Source organism: Musa acuminata, chromosome BXJ1-6 (genome assembly GCF_036884655.1).
Source record: "Musa acuminata AAA Group cultivar baxijiao chromosome BXJ1-6, Cavendish_Baxijiao_AAA, whole genome shotgun sequence".
NCBI classification, from domain to species: Eukaryota; Viridiplantae; Streptophyta; class Magnoliopsida; order Zingiberales; family Musaceae; genus Musa; species Musa acuminata.
The window spans coordinates 10,673,971-10,691,202 of record NC_088332.1 but is presented as its reverse complement, the minus strand read 5'-3'; the positions used below and the strand labels follow the sequence as shown (position 1 = coordinate 10,691,202).

The 17,232-nt window shown below is 38.4% G+C and overlaps 2 protein-coding genes across 4 annotated transcripts; both read left to right on the top strand.

Annotated features, from left to right (window-relative positions):
- Window positions 1-2,770: 2,770 nt before the first annotated feature.
- LOC135585716 (uncharacterized) lies at window positions 2,771-8,112 on the top strand. 2 transcript variants are annotated; one of them, XM_065187123.1, is made up of 5 exons: window positions 2,771-2,991; window positions 4,155-4,933; window positions 6,580-6,989; window positions 7,615-7,684; window positions 7,781-8,112. In XM_065187123.1, the coding sequence occupies exons 2-5, from the start codon at window positions 4,272-4,274 to the stop codon at window positions 7,842-7,844; spliced, it is 1,206 nt and encodes a 401-aa protein (XP_065043195.1). In that variant the 5' UTR covers window positions 2,771-2,991; window positions 4,155-4,271; the 3' UTR covers window positions 7,845-8,112. The 2 variants fall into 2 exon arrangements, with proteins under 2 accessions (XP_065043195.1, XP_009404300.2); XM_009406025.3 differs by having other exon boundaries at window positions 4,139-4,933.
- A 562-nt stretch (window positions 8,113-8,674) lies between these two features.
- LOC135583320 (protein FAR1-RELATED SEQUENCE 11-like) lies at window positions 8,675-15,432 on the top strand. 2 transcript variants are annotated; one of them, XM_065187122.1, is made up of 4 exons: window positions 8,675-9,037; window positions 12,612-13,625; window positions 13,694-14,137; window positions 14,572-15,432. In XM_065187122.1, the coding sequence occupies exons 1-4, from the start codon at window positions 8,690-8,692 to the stop codon at window positions 15,190-15,192; spliced, it is 2,427 nt and encodes an 808-aa protein (XP_065043194.1). In that variant the 5' UTR covers window positions 8,675-8,689; the 3' UTR covers window positions 15,193-15,432. The 2 variants fall into 2 exon arrangements, with proteins under 2 accessions (XP_065043194.1, XP_009404297.2); XM_009406022.3 differs by having other exon boundaries at window positions 8,899-9,037; window positions 12,643-13,625.
- Window positions 15,433-17,232: the final 1,800 nt, after the last annotated feature.

Below are 17,232 nucleotides of genomic sequence, written 5' to 3'. Positions count from 1 at the left end.
GTAAAGATAATATGCTCAAAGTAAATGCAAATCGAGATTTAGAGTGGTTCAGTCAATCTTGACCTACTCCACTTTTGACTTCCTCCACCGACGAGGTCACCGACGTCAACTAGAGGCCTTCCTTCAATAGGCGAAGGTCAACCACCCTTTTACAGTTTCACTCCTTTTGACAGGCTTAGGAGACAACCCTTACAGAATTTTCTCTCCTCTCTTTAAAGCTCAGAACTTGGAAGAAAAAAGGGAGAAGAACTTTTGGCCTTTACAACAATTTTGAGCTCTAAAAATCACAGAACAAGATCAGGATTTCGGTGTATATTCAATGCCCTTTCAGTGCTGAATGGGTGGGGTATTTATAGGCCCCAATCCAGTTTGAATTTGGAGCTCAAAACTGTCAATTCCCGGAATTTCGGGATATGGCGGTTGCACCTCCTAACTGGAGCGGTTGCACTGCCTGGCAGAGCTCGAAGACTGAGCCTCTGGGCGGTGCCACCTCCTGTCAGGGGTGGTTGCACCTCTTGCCAGAGCTCGAAGACCGAGCTCAGGCGGTGCCACCTCCTGACTGAGGTGGTTGCACCGCTCAGCCAGAGCTCGGAGACCGAGCCCAGGCGGTGCCACCTCTGTCAGGGGAGGTTGCACCGCCCAATCTCGCTCGGAGACTGAGCCCAGGCGGTGCCACCTCCTGGCTGGGGCGATTGCACCACCCAGTCTTGCTCGGAGACTTAGCCCAGGCGGTGCCACCTCCTGGCTTAGGCGGTTCAACCGCCTGGCAGAAATCAGGGTCCGAATGGGTTGATCCATTCGGCCCAATTTGGGTTTTTCAGGGGCCCAATTGCCCCAAGATTAAGTTAATGGGATCACCTCTCATTTCCAACTTAATCATTATGCTAACTACAATTTTTTCTAAGATATTTACTGTAACTTGCTCCGGTGCGTCAATCGCTTCTTCCGGCGAGCTTCCGTCGATCATCCGATGAACCCTCGGTGATGCTCCTGTGGACTTCCGGAAAACTCCTAGACTTGCGACGATCCACTTGGCGAGTTCCGACGAGCTTCTTTGGCAAGCTCATAGACTTCTCGGATTTGTTCCCGCAGAACCTCCGACGATTGTCCGAACTTCCGTCGAACTCTCAAACTCCCAACGTGATCATTGTCTTTTCTCCGGCGTAACTCCTGTTGCATATCTTATTTTCATCGTAGTTAATCCTGCACACTTATCTCAACATATAGATTAGATAACAAATGATAATTGATTTTATCATAAAAATTCGAGATTCAATATCCCTCACATTTGACTTTTATAATTTAAAAGAATAATTTTACCTCCTCCTTAGACACCTATCCCTTGTTGTCGTCCTTGTCTTTTTATGATTATGTTACCATGCTATACTGTGGATCGCCTATACATGATCATCACATCTATCTGTAATACCCCTTTGCTAAGGCATGGTCATATCCCCATGAAGTCTTTATCCCTAACATTAACTACTCCCATTATCATTACCCGTGTTACCCTTCCTCCAATGAAGGGTGAGAAGATAGATGGAGTGGTCTAGCGATACAGTAAATGAGGAGGTATGGCTCCGTAATGCCCATAGCCTCACCCCCAATTTCCTCCTACTTCTTTTGGACTTCCTCACACTTGATTTCGACACCATAGTATAACAACTTTCCCTCATTAACACTATAAATTACCTCACTTGAATCTCTTACACCTCTTCCACCGCTCCTCCCTCCCCTCCCCCCTCCCAAATCATCCCCTTTCTCCCCAAGTATCCCGCCTTCACTTAGCCCCCACAACCAATGTTGTCTCTAGATTCCAACCTTATATCCTCATCTCCAATTTTGACATTGGAGAGGATGAAACATCGAGATAAGGTGATGACGATAAGAGCCTCGAGATGATAGAGATATCGGACAACGATAAAGGACATAGGTGATCACGATGAGGCAATAGAGCAATGGGACAAATGTCAATGTCGACATGATTAAGGCCATGAGTAATCTTAACTTTTACTTAAAAAAAAAGTAAAAACTTAATATGAGTATTCAAGCTAAACTAATTCATCGAAGAGATATATTTTTTGGTTTAATTAATCAATTTTGATTGAATTAAATTATTTTTAATTTAAAAAATATCATCGATCGAGTTTGTTGTCTTAAGCTCTTAACCAGTTCAAAATTGATCCAAATGCCCAATTTGATCTAATTTCAATGCTATAATTTCATAAATAATATAGGTCTAATTTTGCACATCCCAATCGAATCCTTCCACAATGGGATGATTTATCTTAAATAGCTCGATTTTTTTTAATTTTACTTTTTTTAATTTATAGTCATATTATTTTTAGTCTTGTTATGTTATTAATTCTTTTTCGTGTGCTATTTTAGTTCCTTTAAACAATTAATTTCCATGGCTTCCTTAGCCGGCCGATACAGACGGCGCAGGTTCCAGCCGTTAATCCTCCGTCATGTACCGGGAGAATCACGGCCGTTCATATTTAAACCCAACCATCTCAGGATCTCTACAGCTGTCACGTCCACGAGGATCTTTCCCTCCCGTCTTCTTCCACCGTGAGTCAACGCGAGGATCCTACCCACACGCGGAAACTTCCCGGCCATAGTTTTATCCCCAAAATACTCCTCATATCATCCGATCATTTACAATCAAATCAATCGAACGGTCTCCACGTAAGGGTAATTTAGGAATTTAACTCCAATGGGAATTTGGTCTCGGTATTTAGTTCCCTTCTCCGGTCAGGAGTTCGCCGCGTTCTTCCGCAACCTGATCGAGGTCGTCGTCTGGTCCAGGGAAAATCGCCGCCGCCGTGCCTCATGATGGATTCATCTTCTTCCTCCCCTTTGCTGATCGCCGCTTTCCTGATTTGCAATCTGAATAGCCTCGCTGTCCAGCCTTCCGATCTCCCTTTTTTGGTACCGTCGACGCCGTGGTTTCGAGAACTGTGGATCGGAGTCTCGAAATAGCGGGAGAAGGTAATACGTTAATTGTTGCTCACAAAGGTTGTTCTTTTTTTTTGACATTCTTCTTCTTTTTTGAGCCTTCTCGTTGGGTTTCTTGGGATGATTTGTGGAAATTGCTCTTTCACCTGTTTGGTTCTTTTATTATCTGTTTACTAGGAGTCAGTGAGCTGTATATATATATATATATATATATATATATATATATATATATATATATATATATATATATATATATATATATATAAAGGAGAAACAGGTTTTAGGCATGTTGATGAATTCAAATAGCTGAAGTTGTGAAATTGCTTAAACTTAACAAGGTTGATATGTTAAGTAGTTGAAGAACATAATATTTCAAACTTGTTTTAATTTTTTTCTGATTCTGAGGATATAAATTAGTGCAGTTGTGAATTTTCAAAGTTACATGACTCCCAGATTATTTACCTGATTATTTATGATCTCACTTTTTCTCAAGATCTTAGACTTTCTTATCTGTAGCTTTATAACTGAGTTGTTAGATTTTTCTTCTGTGACAAATATCAAGCAGAATAAGGTGCATGAGGTGGCCCACCGTGACCTATCAGTTCAACTGCCTCAGTTTTATTTATGTGAATTTTCATCTGCTTTTTTGTTTTCTTCTAGTGATTTCATTATCAGTCAAGCCAACTAGATCTCGAAAACTCCTTGCCCATTCATGTTTTTTCTACTTTTAGTTTGTACTAATGATTATAATGGCCAGTGAAGTGTTTCTTCTACTTTCAAGATTTAGTGATTGCTTTATTATGTACTTGCCTTTACATTAAAGGCTCTGAATGATTATAATGATCTAGTGATTGCTTTATTATATGCTTGCCTTTATATTAGTGATTGATTTATTTTTACTTGTCTTTACATCAAAGATTCTGAATGATTTAGCGATTGCTTTATTATCTGCTTTTTTGTTTTCTTCTAGTGATTTCATTATCAGTGCAGCCAACTAGATCTGGAAACCTCTTTGTGTCGGTCTTCCTTTCCAGCTCACACTTTTGAACTTCAGGGATTACGTCCATTCATGTTTTTTCTACTTTCAGTTTGTGCTAATGATTATAATGGCCAGTGAAGTGTTTCTTCTACTTTCAAGATTTAGTGATTGCTTTATTATGTACATGCCTTTACATTAAAGGCTCTGAATGAAACAGGTTTGTGTAGAAATTGGTGCAATCTTCTTAAGTTCAATCATCTTGGTGAAAAGAGTTGAAGAAGGTGTTGATTGTTCTCATATTTTCAATATTGAGAACCCAATTTTTAAGTCCAGGATGCAGCGGCCTAAGATTCAAAATTCTGGTTGGGCTGCTTTTGGTCGCAAGCATCAAGGGAAAGAAGGCACGCTTCCTACAGACACTGTGGATCCCTTCCCATCCATCTCAGACTCGAGTTCTTCCTTTGCTACAAAAAATTTGATGACTAACAATTTTCCACCATTGAAGTCCTTTTCTTCAGTAGTTCATCCCCCTCTGGATGTCCCACCACTTGGGACTAGCTGCATGATCAGGACAGTAAATAATAATCCGTGCAGGAAGCATGTTGATTGTCAGGCTACTACTGAAACTAATAGAGGTTCTGCCATAAAGTTGCTAAAAGATGTCCATACTTGGGCTGACCAACAGCTGATTGAAGGTGTTTTATCGGCTGTAGATTATGATGTAGGCCAAGCATCTGTTCTTCTTAAAGCCATGGTTTCACCTGATACCAAAATCAAGGAAGCTAGTCTTGCTAACCCAAGTTCTTCGATAACAATGGATCGGTGCGGAGAGAATAATAAAATTGTCCAGCAAGGCACTTCATTAGAAAATAAAATTTCAGGTAGCGCACATAAAGCGTTAATATCAACCAAATTGTTATCTGTACCTGCTGAACCTGAGTGGGAAGAAGATGATGTCTACTTGAGTCACCGGAAAGATGCAATAAAGAAGATAAGGTATGCTGTTTTATACAGAATTTATTTGGGTCTTTTGGTTAACTTGTTTTTTTTTTTGGTTGTCACATGTTAATTTATAAGGAGGAACAAGTGGATACAAGAGCACAAATGCCATCAGAAGATTTTCAGATGATACTGATTACAGAAACTTCCCATTGATAAAATCCATTAGGGTTTTCTAAATCAACAATAAGAAGATGAGTTATGCAGCATTAAACATGAATCGAGGGGTTGTGGTTAGGAACTAAAATCACTGTCGACTTGCAACTTATGATTTTCTTTATTGGATAATTTGTTGTATAGGTGAATCAATTTGATCTCTGGACTCTTGTATGTTTCTATGAACAATCTTACTCACCATATGATGTAAGATCAGAGATAAAATTCAAATTCATTATTTCTCCTAATAGTTAATATCATCCAATATGCATTTCCAAATACCTCTAAAACATATTTCTTAGTCTTGGTGCTTTCATGCTTTATATGGTCCATGAAATCAAGGTTTAGGTATAAGCATGACTATGTAGATAAAGACAGACGAGTGTATGTCTAGCATGCCAAACATGGCCAAGTTTAGCTTTAGATTTGATGCATAAATTAAATGGAAAGATCAGTATCTGTCGTAAAATTGTCAACTACAAGTATCAAGGAGATAAAGATAGTCAGGAACAGGAGAATAGCATATGTTCTGATTGTTGTCAGATATGCTTATAACTATTCATTCTTCCTTCTTTTATATCAAGAGGTTGCAAGTCATGAACTTTCGTATCGTGCACTTCATTTACTTTTTCTAAGATATGCCATTTTGTTGTTGTTTCCTACCAGAAAGCATTAGTTGTTTTACACTGTGACCTGTTGAGTATCTTTGCTTAAAATAAGACCTAAAATGCCGTTTTTCAAAAGAAAGAAAAACAATTAAAATGCCCAGCAGAAGTGTGGCCCCACAAGTTAGTACAAAGGAAAATTTATTACATGACTACGTGAATTATCCCTTCTAAACCTGTTAGCTTTATACTAGGCTCTGATTCTTTCCTATGTAGAGCTGCATTATACACTTTATGATTCAGTTTATAGAATGCAATAGTTTAGTTATGATATCAGAAGAACCTCAAATCTGTTTTAATGTGTTTGAAAGATTCTGTGGTGTCTCAGACAATAATTTGGGCAAAGAAATGATGACGAAGTTGTCCAGTATGTTAGTGACTGCAAAACAATTACACATCAAAATCCATAGAGAATGGTACACTCAAGTTGAAGAACTAAAAGATAAAGCCTTGCCAGTGGAAACATTTAGAATTGTTCATTATAAGAAGCCTAAACAATAAGCTTGAATGCAAAAGGACAATGATTTAATTATAAGGTGGGAATTGGCACAGAACCACCTATTGAGCCCAATGGCATTCATGAAATTCCATTAGTTTATTCGACGTGAACCTTTTTTATTGAAAGACTATTTGCTCCTTAAATGTTTCTTGATTATGTAATTTGTTTTATTTTTTGCTTTCTTACTGATTTGTGATGCTACTGGATATACATATCATGTTGTCTTAGGAAAATTGTCATCATAACAGTGGTGTTCTCATTAGCTCTGTGTATGCTTAAGAAGTTCACATATTTCTATTTAGGCTTTTTTTTTTGTGCAACAGGGCAGCATCTCGGCATTCACGGGCTGCTAGTAATGCCTTTTTCAGGGGTGACCATTTTTCTGCACATCAGCTTTCTGTAAAAGCTCAAGATGAGTGGATGGCAGCTGAAAAGTTGAACAATAAGGCAGCAGACGAAATTTTACATATTAGAAATAGCAATAATGACTTATGGAAGATAGACTTACATGGTCTGCATGCACCTGAAGCTGTTAGGGCACTGATGAACCATCTTCATATGATAGAGTCTGGGATCTTGATGAATCGTGTAGCTTCTTCTGATGGATTAGCAAAACCAGAAGCTGGTATGGTATCCTCTCCATCATCTGAATCAGTTAAAGACTTTCAAGCAGATTCTATGACCAGGAAGGCATTACCTCGGCAAAGGCAGACAGTATTGCATGTTATCACGGGTAAATAGGTTAACATGCACTAACTTATGCTTAATAGTAGCTGCTGTAAGCTAAATTGCATACTAGGATTATGTCATTGGTAGCATAACATCGACGGGTGCTTTTAGTAATCAGCATGAATCACTAATCCTCTTGTTTGGTCCCCGGTGCTGATGAACTCAGGTTAGGTATGGCCATAGCTGTCATTGTAGGTAGTTTTATACTTGCACGGACACGTGCTATTCTTATCATCAATCTATCCACATTTTTCTAGGAGCTTGTAAATAATGAAACATGAGTTTTCAAGTTTTTGCAATTTAAAACATATGTTAGGTATATATCGATGGTTCAAGTCATCTTGCTGTGTGGTGGACCTTATACTTGATGTTTGGTATATACTAATGTGCTATACGTTGCTAATCAATTTACATGAAGGAAGCATGACTTCAAAGAAATCATGCATAAGCTGATTCTTGAGCATCAATTAAAAATGATTCAGTTGGATGTTCGTAGAGACCATAGCTCTTGTGATTTAGATCTCATCAAACATTTCTACTAGTTCTAAAATTTTTCTATTTTCACTTACCTGTAGTCTTCTCAAGACATGATCTGGAAATGCTTGATCTAATGATTCATTTTCTTACAGGGATGGGCAACCATAGCAGAGGGCAAGCATCACTTCCTTCGGCAGTCAAAAGCTTTCTTATTGAAAAGGGGTAAAAATTATTAGAACCCATCTTAGCTTAGCTGTATGATCTTCGAGAACTTTCTTGTTTCCGTTATCACCTTTGATCTCCATTAACATCCTGCAGATACCGTTTCGACGAGGTAAGACCTGGTGTAGTTGCTGTCCGTCTGAAATTTCGCCACAAGTGAGGGTGGGATCCTACAAATCATCTGTGGATACATGGCTTCTGAATCCTCATCTGCTACTTCTCAAATCAGTCTTCGAGTACTTGCCATCCTTCTTTCCTTCTCCAGTAGTCAACCATAGAAGCTTCAAGAGTGTCAATTTAGCCACCCAACTGATAGATGCGTGAATGCTTGATGATTCCTCTGTGGCACACTTCAGATTAGGTGTATGTTGTGCCACACACACTGTCATCATCCTTTTGGAATTTACAATGATGCAAGTCATGCTTAATGTGTTGTGATTTGTCGCAATTCACCAGCACACAATGCAGTCTGGTTTCTTTAAGAAAGAAAAAAGATTCAATATAAGAGGCTTCCATCAACATTGAATTTTTATAAAAAGAAACAAAACGAAATTGAAAATTCATTTTATGATTCCCAAGTTACCTGCATTTTGCTTCATTAGATATGATGTTTCTTCAACACAAAGTATCACGTTGACTTATTGAGGTGTCATTGACTTGTTTTGTATCAATGTATATAATCTTATCTTACCTTTTCCCCGAAATAAAGAGGATATTACGAAGGTGGGAGTGCTAATTTCTAACGGCAGGGAAGTCTTGTCCTATTAATAGACGTATCGAGCGAATGCAACATACACGGAGATGGACATTGATCCGACGCTACCCGACCCGTGGTCTGGTCCGATTAGACCGGGATTTGTTTGAACCCGTGCTGCCAAAGATCGGCGCGTGAATCCGACCCAGGATAGATCAAATTATGGGTTTTAGTTAACGATATTAACCCTTCGATTTAAATCCAACGGTGGAAGAAGGTTCCCTGACCCGAAGAAAACTAGTTTGTGTTCCATGTACTCTCAAGTTCCGGCCCCCCTCTTACGTCTACCTTTCCCTTCTTTGCGTCACCGACGGCCGGAGACCGACCTCTTCCGTGACTCCATCAGCCGACGGCGCTCGCCACCCTTCCGTCCCTTCGGGGATTGGAAGTCCGTCTTCACCGGCGGCGGGAGTGCCACAGACACCGCCTCCTACTCCCTGATCAAAGGCGCGCTGTCGAAGGCCGATTCGGCCCGCGATCGGGCACTTTCTTCTCCTCCCTCAATAACTGAATGCCTGCGTGCCGCCGCATCCACCTTCTTCTTGGTCGTATTGGGAGGAGAAAGTGAAGGGATTGATCTTGATCTTCCAATATTCAAGGTTCTTCCTCGCCCCTTTTTCCTTTCAGGATAGATATGGTGTGTGGCGCGCCCCGCCCTAAGGTTACAGTTCTTGGTGAAAAATGGGTAGAATTGAAGATACAATAATTGATTTCTCATTATAAGATGTGCATGAACTGCTATGTAACTGGTCGTTTCGAGATCTGTTTGTGTATCTGCTTGATTGGTGTTGGGATAGCTTCTAATCTTGAGACATGGGTTTGTTCTCGTTAATGTAATTGGGCGCAAGCTCTATCCTCCGGATCCCATATCGTTAGTTGCCCTAAAGCCTTTGCTGGGATTTTATGGCTTCTCCTCAAGCTTGACCTGTAAGTCGATGATAAACTACACTCAGCAGATATCCATGTAGCTGGGTCACATTGGATCAAGCAATCTCTGGGCGATAATTGGATCAGGCATGGATTTTAGTATCGGATTTACCAAGCATTGCATTCAATGTGGATCAAACCCAATCATATCTAGGTTCTATCCTTTTGCAGGCCTAAGAATGGTGATTGAAGCCCATTGAAGTTAAATAAATAATTATATGTTTTTTAAGCATGCTAATTTTATGTATCACACACATAACAGAAAGATTGAATTTGTTAAAAGTTTTTGGGATTTTAAAAGCTTGATGAAGTCGCAATAAATACGATTGATTTATGTGATTGTATTTGCAGAATTATTTTTATTTCAAAAAAGGAAGGATTTCACTGGTGTTGTGAATACTGATTTGTTTTTTTTTTTAAACAATTAATGCTGCATAACTAATTCTGTTTATTTGGATGAGAGTTTTATTCTTCTTCATTATGTGAATTATAGAAGGAACTCCATATTTTTCTTATGTCTCGCTCAGTGATTTTGTTAAATGAATTCTAGTAGTAGTTGTTATGTTCTTTCGGTGTTTATGTTAGTAACTCTATGATCCACTGCATTGTTTCAGTGTGCTTAAATATCATTCTTCTTCTTTTGGAAAACACTGTAGGATATGTGGATGAATTCTATAAATTAATTTGCTGTATTCTTTAATGAAAGGTAAGAACACACTGTCAATAGCTTGAAATGATTTTGAACAGATGGCCGAAAAGAATGAGTTATGTATTAGCAAGGTAAAAAGTAGGAGTGTCTAGTTGTTCTACTTGTTTCCGATATTGTTTGATGAAAAATGACCTTATTACCACTCTGGTGAAAACCTTTTGTACCAATTGCTTGTAGAATGCTACAACTAGGTGACTTTAGTTGATTGAATGTTTGCTTTGGAATATGATTTTATTTTCAGGAGCTATGTTGTTAGTGTTAGTTTACAAGTTGCATGGGGTCCCTGTCGAGTGCCTCTTTTTGTATTTTATTTTTTAATTAGTTTTCTACATTTGAAAATGCTTTCTGATTTGAAGATTCAGTCATCCTAGGTTTCTTTGGTTTTTTTGGATCTTAAACAGTTTGCAAAAATTGATGCTTCTGCTTGGAAAGTGTGGTGTCTAAATTTCACTTTCGGTTGCTATATTGCTATCAGAAAAATACAGTTTGTGCTTAGATCATATTTGTATCTAGCTACAAAATTCATCTATAAATCTTATTCAGTTCACATGCACTTAATCAACCTGTTGTTAGAGAGCATCTTTTTGCCATTTGTACACTTATTGGAGCTTGCCTTCACTTGATCTTCAAAGTCTGGAATTTATGGTACTATCAGCCGCTGAGCACGATTGAAGGTTCAGTTTTTTATGAGAGTTTGCTCTAAAACACATCTTCCAAATTATTTTTAGCTTAGTTTATAAACCAGGATATTGAAGATATTGTGCTTCCAAAACCATGCCAAAACGAGGTTTCTTGTTCTTCTGCTCGAGGAACAATGGATGGGACCTATAATGCTGAGACTGCATTCATGATGTTATACTTGTTAGTCATTAACTTATTTACTCATTGTTTTATTAATTATTATACATAAATAAATTGATCGGAAGCCATATAACCTATACAATCTATACAACCTCATATAAACTCATGGCTGATTAGTTAGAGAATCATATAAACTCATGGCTGATATAGCATAGAGATCTACAAAGTTCAAAGGGGTTTGGACTTTGGATTGAGTGAGAATCATGGAGGGATGGTGATGATGTAAAGTGATTGCCAATAAACAACAAAAATCAATTCAGATAGCCAAAACATTCTCGGTCATTGGATGAAGAAATAAAGACCAATATGTTAGATCCGAGATAAAGTGAATCTTTATTATGGTAGTGAAGATCTTTTTCCCCCATTGTGGGAGCCAGCTTAAAGCTTTGCCAAAGCATCAAGTTTCTTGAGTGAAACCCAAACTAATTGTTGAAAAGTAAAGTGACACTGTTTATAATTTTACATGTTGATGAGACCATATCTAATTCCATATTGGTTAGAGAACCGGATAGCCAGGGTCAATCCTCTCCTTGAAGTGCCTTTTGGGGTTTACCCTAAAGATAAAATCATGCATGGCTTAGCCCAGAGTGGACAATACCCTGTGGGTCACTAAGTCTGAATTAGTGATGGCTTGGTGATGGACCTCATCATATGATGGTTTAGGCAAGTCTAAGTCCTGTGGCTTTCCAACCATGAGGCTATAATAATACCACTGGTTAGAGAGTTGGAGAGCGAAAGCCTCAAAAGAGCTAAGGTCACTCATTCCTCAATGTGCCTTTTGGGATCCCATCAAAAAGACAAAGCCATGTGGGGCTCACCTTAGAGGAATAATACCTCATGGGTCACTAAAACCGGCCCACTGATGACCTAATGATGGACTTCAGTATATGCATCTTGCAATCAAATGCTTTAAGTTAAACTATTGAAGAGTACTTTTGGCAGTGGATACTGGTGGTTAGATGATTATTTCATCTTGAAAATGCGAGAAAAAACATATTATTCAAGAGGAAAGAATGACTTTCTTTCCTTATCTTTGAAATTCAATTAACTACATTGCTGAAGTGCATTACATGGCTACAGAAACAAAGTTTATGAAAATTTTTTTTGGGGTCATAGGCAATCATATGTAAACATGAGTAACCAATTTTACAAGTTCCATTAGCGAACTTGTGTCACATAATTTTTGTTTCAAAGAAGCTGTACATCCTAATTATTTGGGATGCTTACATGGACTGGGGATCTATCACTAGTTGAACCAAGAGCTTTTAGATAGTATGTTAATCATTATATGCAAATCCTGTAGTTGGTAATCATTATATGCTAGCTTCATGATTGTGTGTGGATCACTTTCATGTTGTATTTGTAGCTTAATCCTACTCATCTTTTGATGTCATATTGGTATATTCTTCTACATAGGATTCCTAGTATCTTGAATCCGATATGACAATATAATCATCGTTCTTTTTTGTTTTTGTCAGCTCCTGAGATAATTGAACTGAAGAGGCTTGTAATGTAAACTCATAGAAATAGAACATAGTCCAATGTATTGAATGATGTTTTGCACTTTGCAATTGATTTGATGACCTTATGTATTTGAATAATTTGTTTATCTTTAGGGATTTACATCTGTCATTTTCCTTTATATCATCAAGGCTTTTATTTGTTGTCATATTCAGGGTATTCTTCCAATCAATTGTTCTGATGCAGAAATAATATCTGAAGAAGATAGAGCCATGTTAAATGTTTATGATGATCCATCAGAACAAAGGTCTTTGTCTCTGGACGACACTAGCAGCACAGGGGAATCCCAAGAGGACACAAGGCTTTCACTGGAAACTTCTAATGATGTCATTCCCTATATTGGTCAAAGGTTTGAAACCCATGATGCTGCATATGAGTTCTATAGTGAGTTTGCAAAGCGATGTGGCTTCTCTATTCGTCGTCATCGAACCGAGGGGAAAGATGGGATTGGAAAGGGACTAACAAGGCGGTATTTTGTCTGCCATCGTTCTGGCAATACTCCTGTAAAGGCAACTACTGATACCAAGCAGCAGAGGAACCGTAAATCTTCTCGATGTGGATGTCAAGCATACATGCGCATCGGCAAAAGCATGGATATGGGTGTTTCTGAATGGCGAGTCACAGGTTTTGAAAGCCACCACAACCATGAATTGTTAGAACCAAATCAAGTGCGGTTTCTTCCTGCCTATCGAACTATCTCCGATGCTGATAAAATCCGCATCCAGATGTTTGCAAAGAGTGGCATTTCAGTGCAGCAAATGATGAGGCTCATGGAGCTGGAAAGGTGTGTCGAACCAGGCTATTTGCCTTTCACAGAAAAGGATGTAAGGAACCTTCTTCAGTCCTTTAGAAAGGTAAAGCAGGATGAGGAGAGTATTGATCTCCTCAGAATGTGCAAGAGTATTAAGGCGAAAGAGCCCAACTTTAAGTATGATTTCACAACAAATTCAAATAAAGGGCTTGAGAATATTGCTTGGTCATATGCCTCATCAGTCCAGTCATATGAGATTTTTGGTGATGCAGTTGTATTTGACACAACCCATCGTTTGACTGCCTTTGACACGCCACTTGGAATTTGGGTTGGCATGAACAATTACGGAATGCCATGCTTCTTTGGTTGTGTGCTTTTGCAAGAAGAGAATGTTCAGTCCTTCACATGGGCATTAAAGGTAAAGCCACTAAGAAGCCCCCATTTTCATTTCTCTATATATATGCTTATTGTTGTGGTTTATGCCAGGTGTTTTTGAACTTCATGAATGGAAAAGCTCCACGAACAATTTTAACTGACCAAAATATGTGTCTCAAAGAAGCAATAGCTATCGAAATGCCAAACACAAAACATGCCCTATGCATTTGGTTAATTGTGGTGAAGTTCCCGTCATGGTTCAATGCAGTTCTTGGGGAGCGGTACAGTGAGTGGAAGGTTGAGTTCTACAAGCTTTATAACTTGGAAAATATAGATGATTTTGAGCTTGGATGGAGGGATATGGTCAACTCCTTTGGACTCCATGCCAATAGACATATTGTAAACCTGTTTGCTCTTCGAACGCAGTGGGCATTGCCATACCTGAGGAGTCATTTTCTTGCAGGATTGACTCTAAAAGGTGTGTCAAAAGCAATAAATTCTTTCATTCAGCGGTTCTTGAGTGCACAGACGCGTCTTACTCATTTCATCGAACAAGTATGCCCTTTTTTATCCATTAAGTATAGTTTACACACGTGGAAATTTAATTTTGAATGTGATTAGTCTGCCAAACTTGTTGATTACATGTGGAAATTTAATTTTGAATGTAATTTAATCATTGTACGTGATTAAAAGTCTGCCAAATTATAGTTTACACTTGGAATTAGTCTGCCTATTTTTATCCATTAATTGAACTTGTAGTTTACACATGTGAAAATTTAATTTTGTATGGGATTAGTCTGCCAAACATGTAGGTTACGTGCGGGCATGATCAAACGAGCCAGATATAATATAATTTATCTACTTGAAGACTTGCATCACATTTAAATTTTCCATATTAATGAGGAATCACTGAGCCTTAGTGAGTCAAATCGTTGTATGTGATTAAAAATCTTTTATTAGGGAAAAAAATGACATTTCTCTCTACACAGGTGGCTGTGGCTGTTGACTTCAGAGACCAAATGGGGGAGCAGCAGACCATGCAACAGAACTTACAGAACATCTGTTTCAAAACAGGTGCTCCTATGGAAGCTCATGCAGCCTCATTCCTCACTCCATATGCTTTTGGTAAGCTACAAGATGAGCTTGTCTTGGCGGCACACTATGCCTCCTTTCCGATGGGAGAAGGTCTTTTTCTTGTTAGACACCACACAAAGATGGATGGTGGACGGAAAGTGATATGGATGCCACAGGAAGAGTTGCTCTCGTGCAGTTGTCGTATGTTCGAATTTTCGGGGATCCTCTGTCGACATACTCTCAGAGTTCTCTCAACACTAAACTGCTTTCAGATTCCGGAACGCTATCTGCCCATCCGATGGCGCCGAATCAGCACAGTAGTGCCTTCAAACCTAGCTTATGGAGCTGCCTCGTGTGAGCAAGCTGAACGGGTACAGGCACTGCAAGCTATGGCCTCATCTCTGGTATCAGAGGCTGCCAAGTCCAAGGAAAGGATGGATATTGCAACCAGGGAGATATCATTTCTCCTATCCCGCATAAAGGAACAACCACTTTCCTTGAATGCTTCAAGAAACTGTATTCATAGGAGTCGGTAGATTTACTTTGCTGGGGATAGCATTATTGACAGAAAAGAGATTATTGCTGATTGAGAGAAGAAATTGAGTTTTTTTGTTGTCATGGCTACATGGAGTCAATGGTATCTGATGAGCATAATTATGATCATTTGTGCACAACGTGTAATCAGCATTGCTGTCGAGTGGAAGAACACAAGGTCTGTTTTCTATCTTCGATCCTTTACATCTGGAAGATGAAATCCAATGTATTATTTATCTACAGCTATTTCTGCACACATGCAAAATCAAGATTGCTTGGCTTCTCTAACTTAAAAACACTTTTCCCACATTCCAGATGCTTAATTGGCACGTGCTTGATCCCACCCTATGCACAAGTCACGTGATGCGGTCTTATACACGAGAGGACTCGTTTTAAGAACAGATATTTCTATCAATAATTCTCTTTTTATTATTTATAATCTCATCTTAAATTTTTTTAATAATTTTAAAATACTCGTTAATGCTCTCATCTTTCTCTTCTTATTCTTCTTCTAGTATTTTTGGTTGGTCGAGTGATCACTATCATCGCATGAGTCACAATAATGGTCGTCTCTATCATGGTTGTAATGGTTGTCACGATAATAATCGTGTGCTTGTTCTATTTGTTGTTCATCGTTTTGAATGACTTTGACACTTTTCTCCATGGAGGACTCAACATTATTGGTAGGATCCACCTTCTTCCTGCCTTCTTCTCGAACAACAAAGGAGTATGGAGCATAGTAACGAGTGACATCAATAGCGAACGGAGATGCAATAAGCTACATCTAGTTATACCTATAGTGAGCATCGAGTGAATATCAATAGTACTGACAACAAGCTATCATGGACAAATTCACACTAAGGGTATTTGAGATAATGTTTATATATATTTCTATATTTCGATTATGTTCATACTTTATACAATATATACAGAACTTGTATTAGGTTTGACAGTCCCATTTTAATTGGCTCTTATAGTCATTTTAATTCTTTAAACACATGTATGCAGTCATCGTATAGAAATAAAATTGTCCAAAAATAGAACATCTAAGCAATCATTTGAGGGATTTTCTAGCTTCATATAGTGGTATAAACAGCATAGCACCATAGAGCTATCCGAATGACACATGACTGAATAGACCTTTAAGGTAGTGTTTAGGGTTGGTTCACTGTCTTGTTCCACAGCAGTATCATATGGGGACTTTTGGTTACGGTGGACCATATTGGACCCATTTTCATATAACTATTCAAAGTTTGTGCAGTATATATTTATAGTTTACATTGCTTATCAAGTATTTACCGAGATATCTACTTAAAAGGATCTCGAGTTAAACATATTATCTAACTTATCTTCTCTTTTGCATGTCTTTAATGGAACCATAAGAGGTTTTGGGAAAGTGACCCTTTGTAGATAGACATGCAAGAGTGTCACATAACTTAGGTAAAACTAACTAAGTCTACGACATATGATATTAGAGAGGGACAAACACACTTAGAAATACTTGATGTTAGGAAAATTTATCATTGATATCTATATCAACACGACATGGCCCTGATCCGAGTGCGAGGAGCTATCCGGGATGATATAGGGTCATTCCAACCTTCTTCCTACACAAAGATTAAGACTAGGGGGGATGTAGTTTCCTCGTGATTCGATCCCTCAAACATTCAAGTTAATGACTTTTTCTTTCTCTTTTGGGAACTATGAACGTGTTTTTATACTAACCTTTATGGGGGGAAGAATACCTAATGTAGATCTCATTGAAGGGGAGATTTGTAACTAACTTGAATTGTCCTATCTTCCTGGAATATATTTGTAATTGACTCGAATTATTTCTTGATCTTATTGGAATATTCCTATGGATATTCCGTAGGGAGTTAATTTGTAACTAGTCCAAACTATCCCTTAATCCTCTTGGAATATTCATGCAAATATTTCGTTGGAAAACTGATTCATAACCGATCTAAATTGTCTTTTAATCTTTTTAAAATATTCCAACAAATATTCCGTAGGGGGTTTGGCTTGTAATTGATTTAAATTGT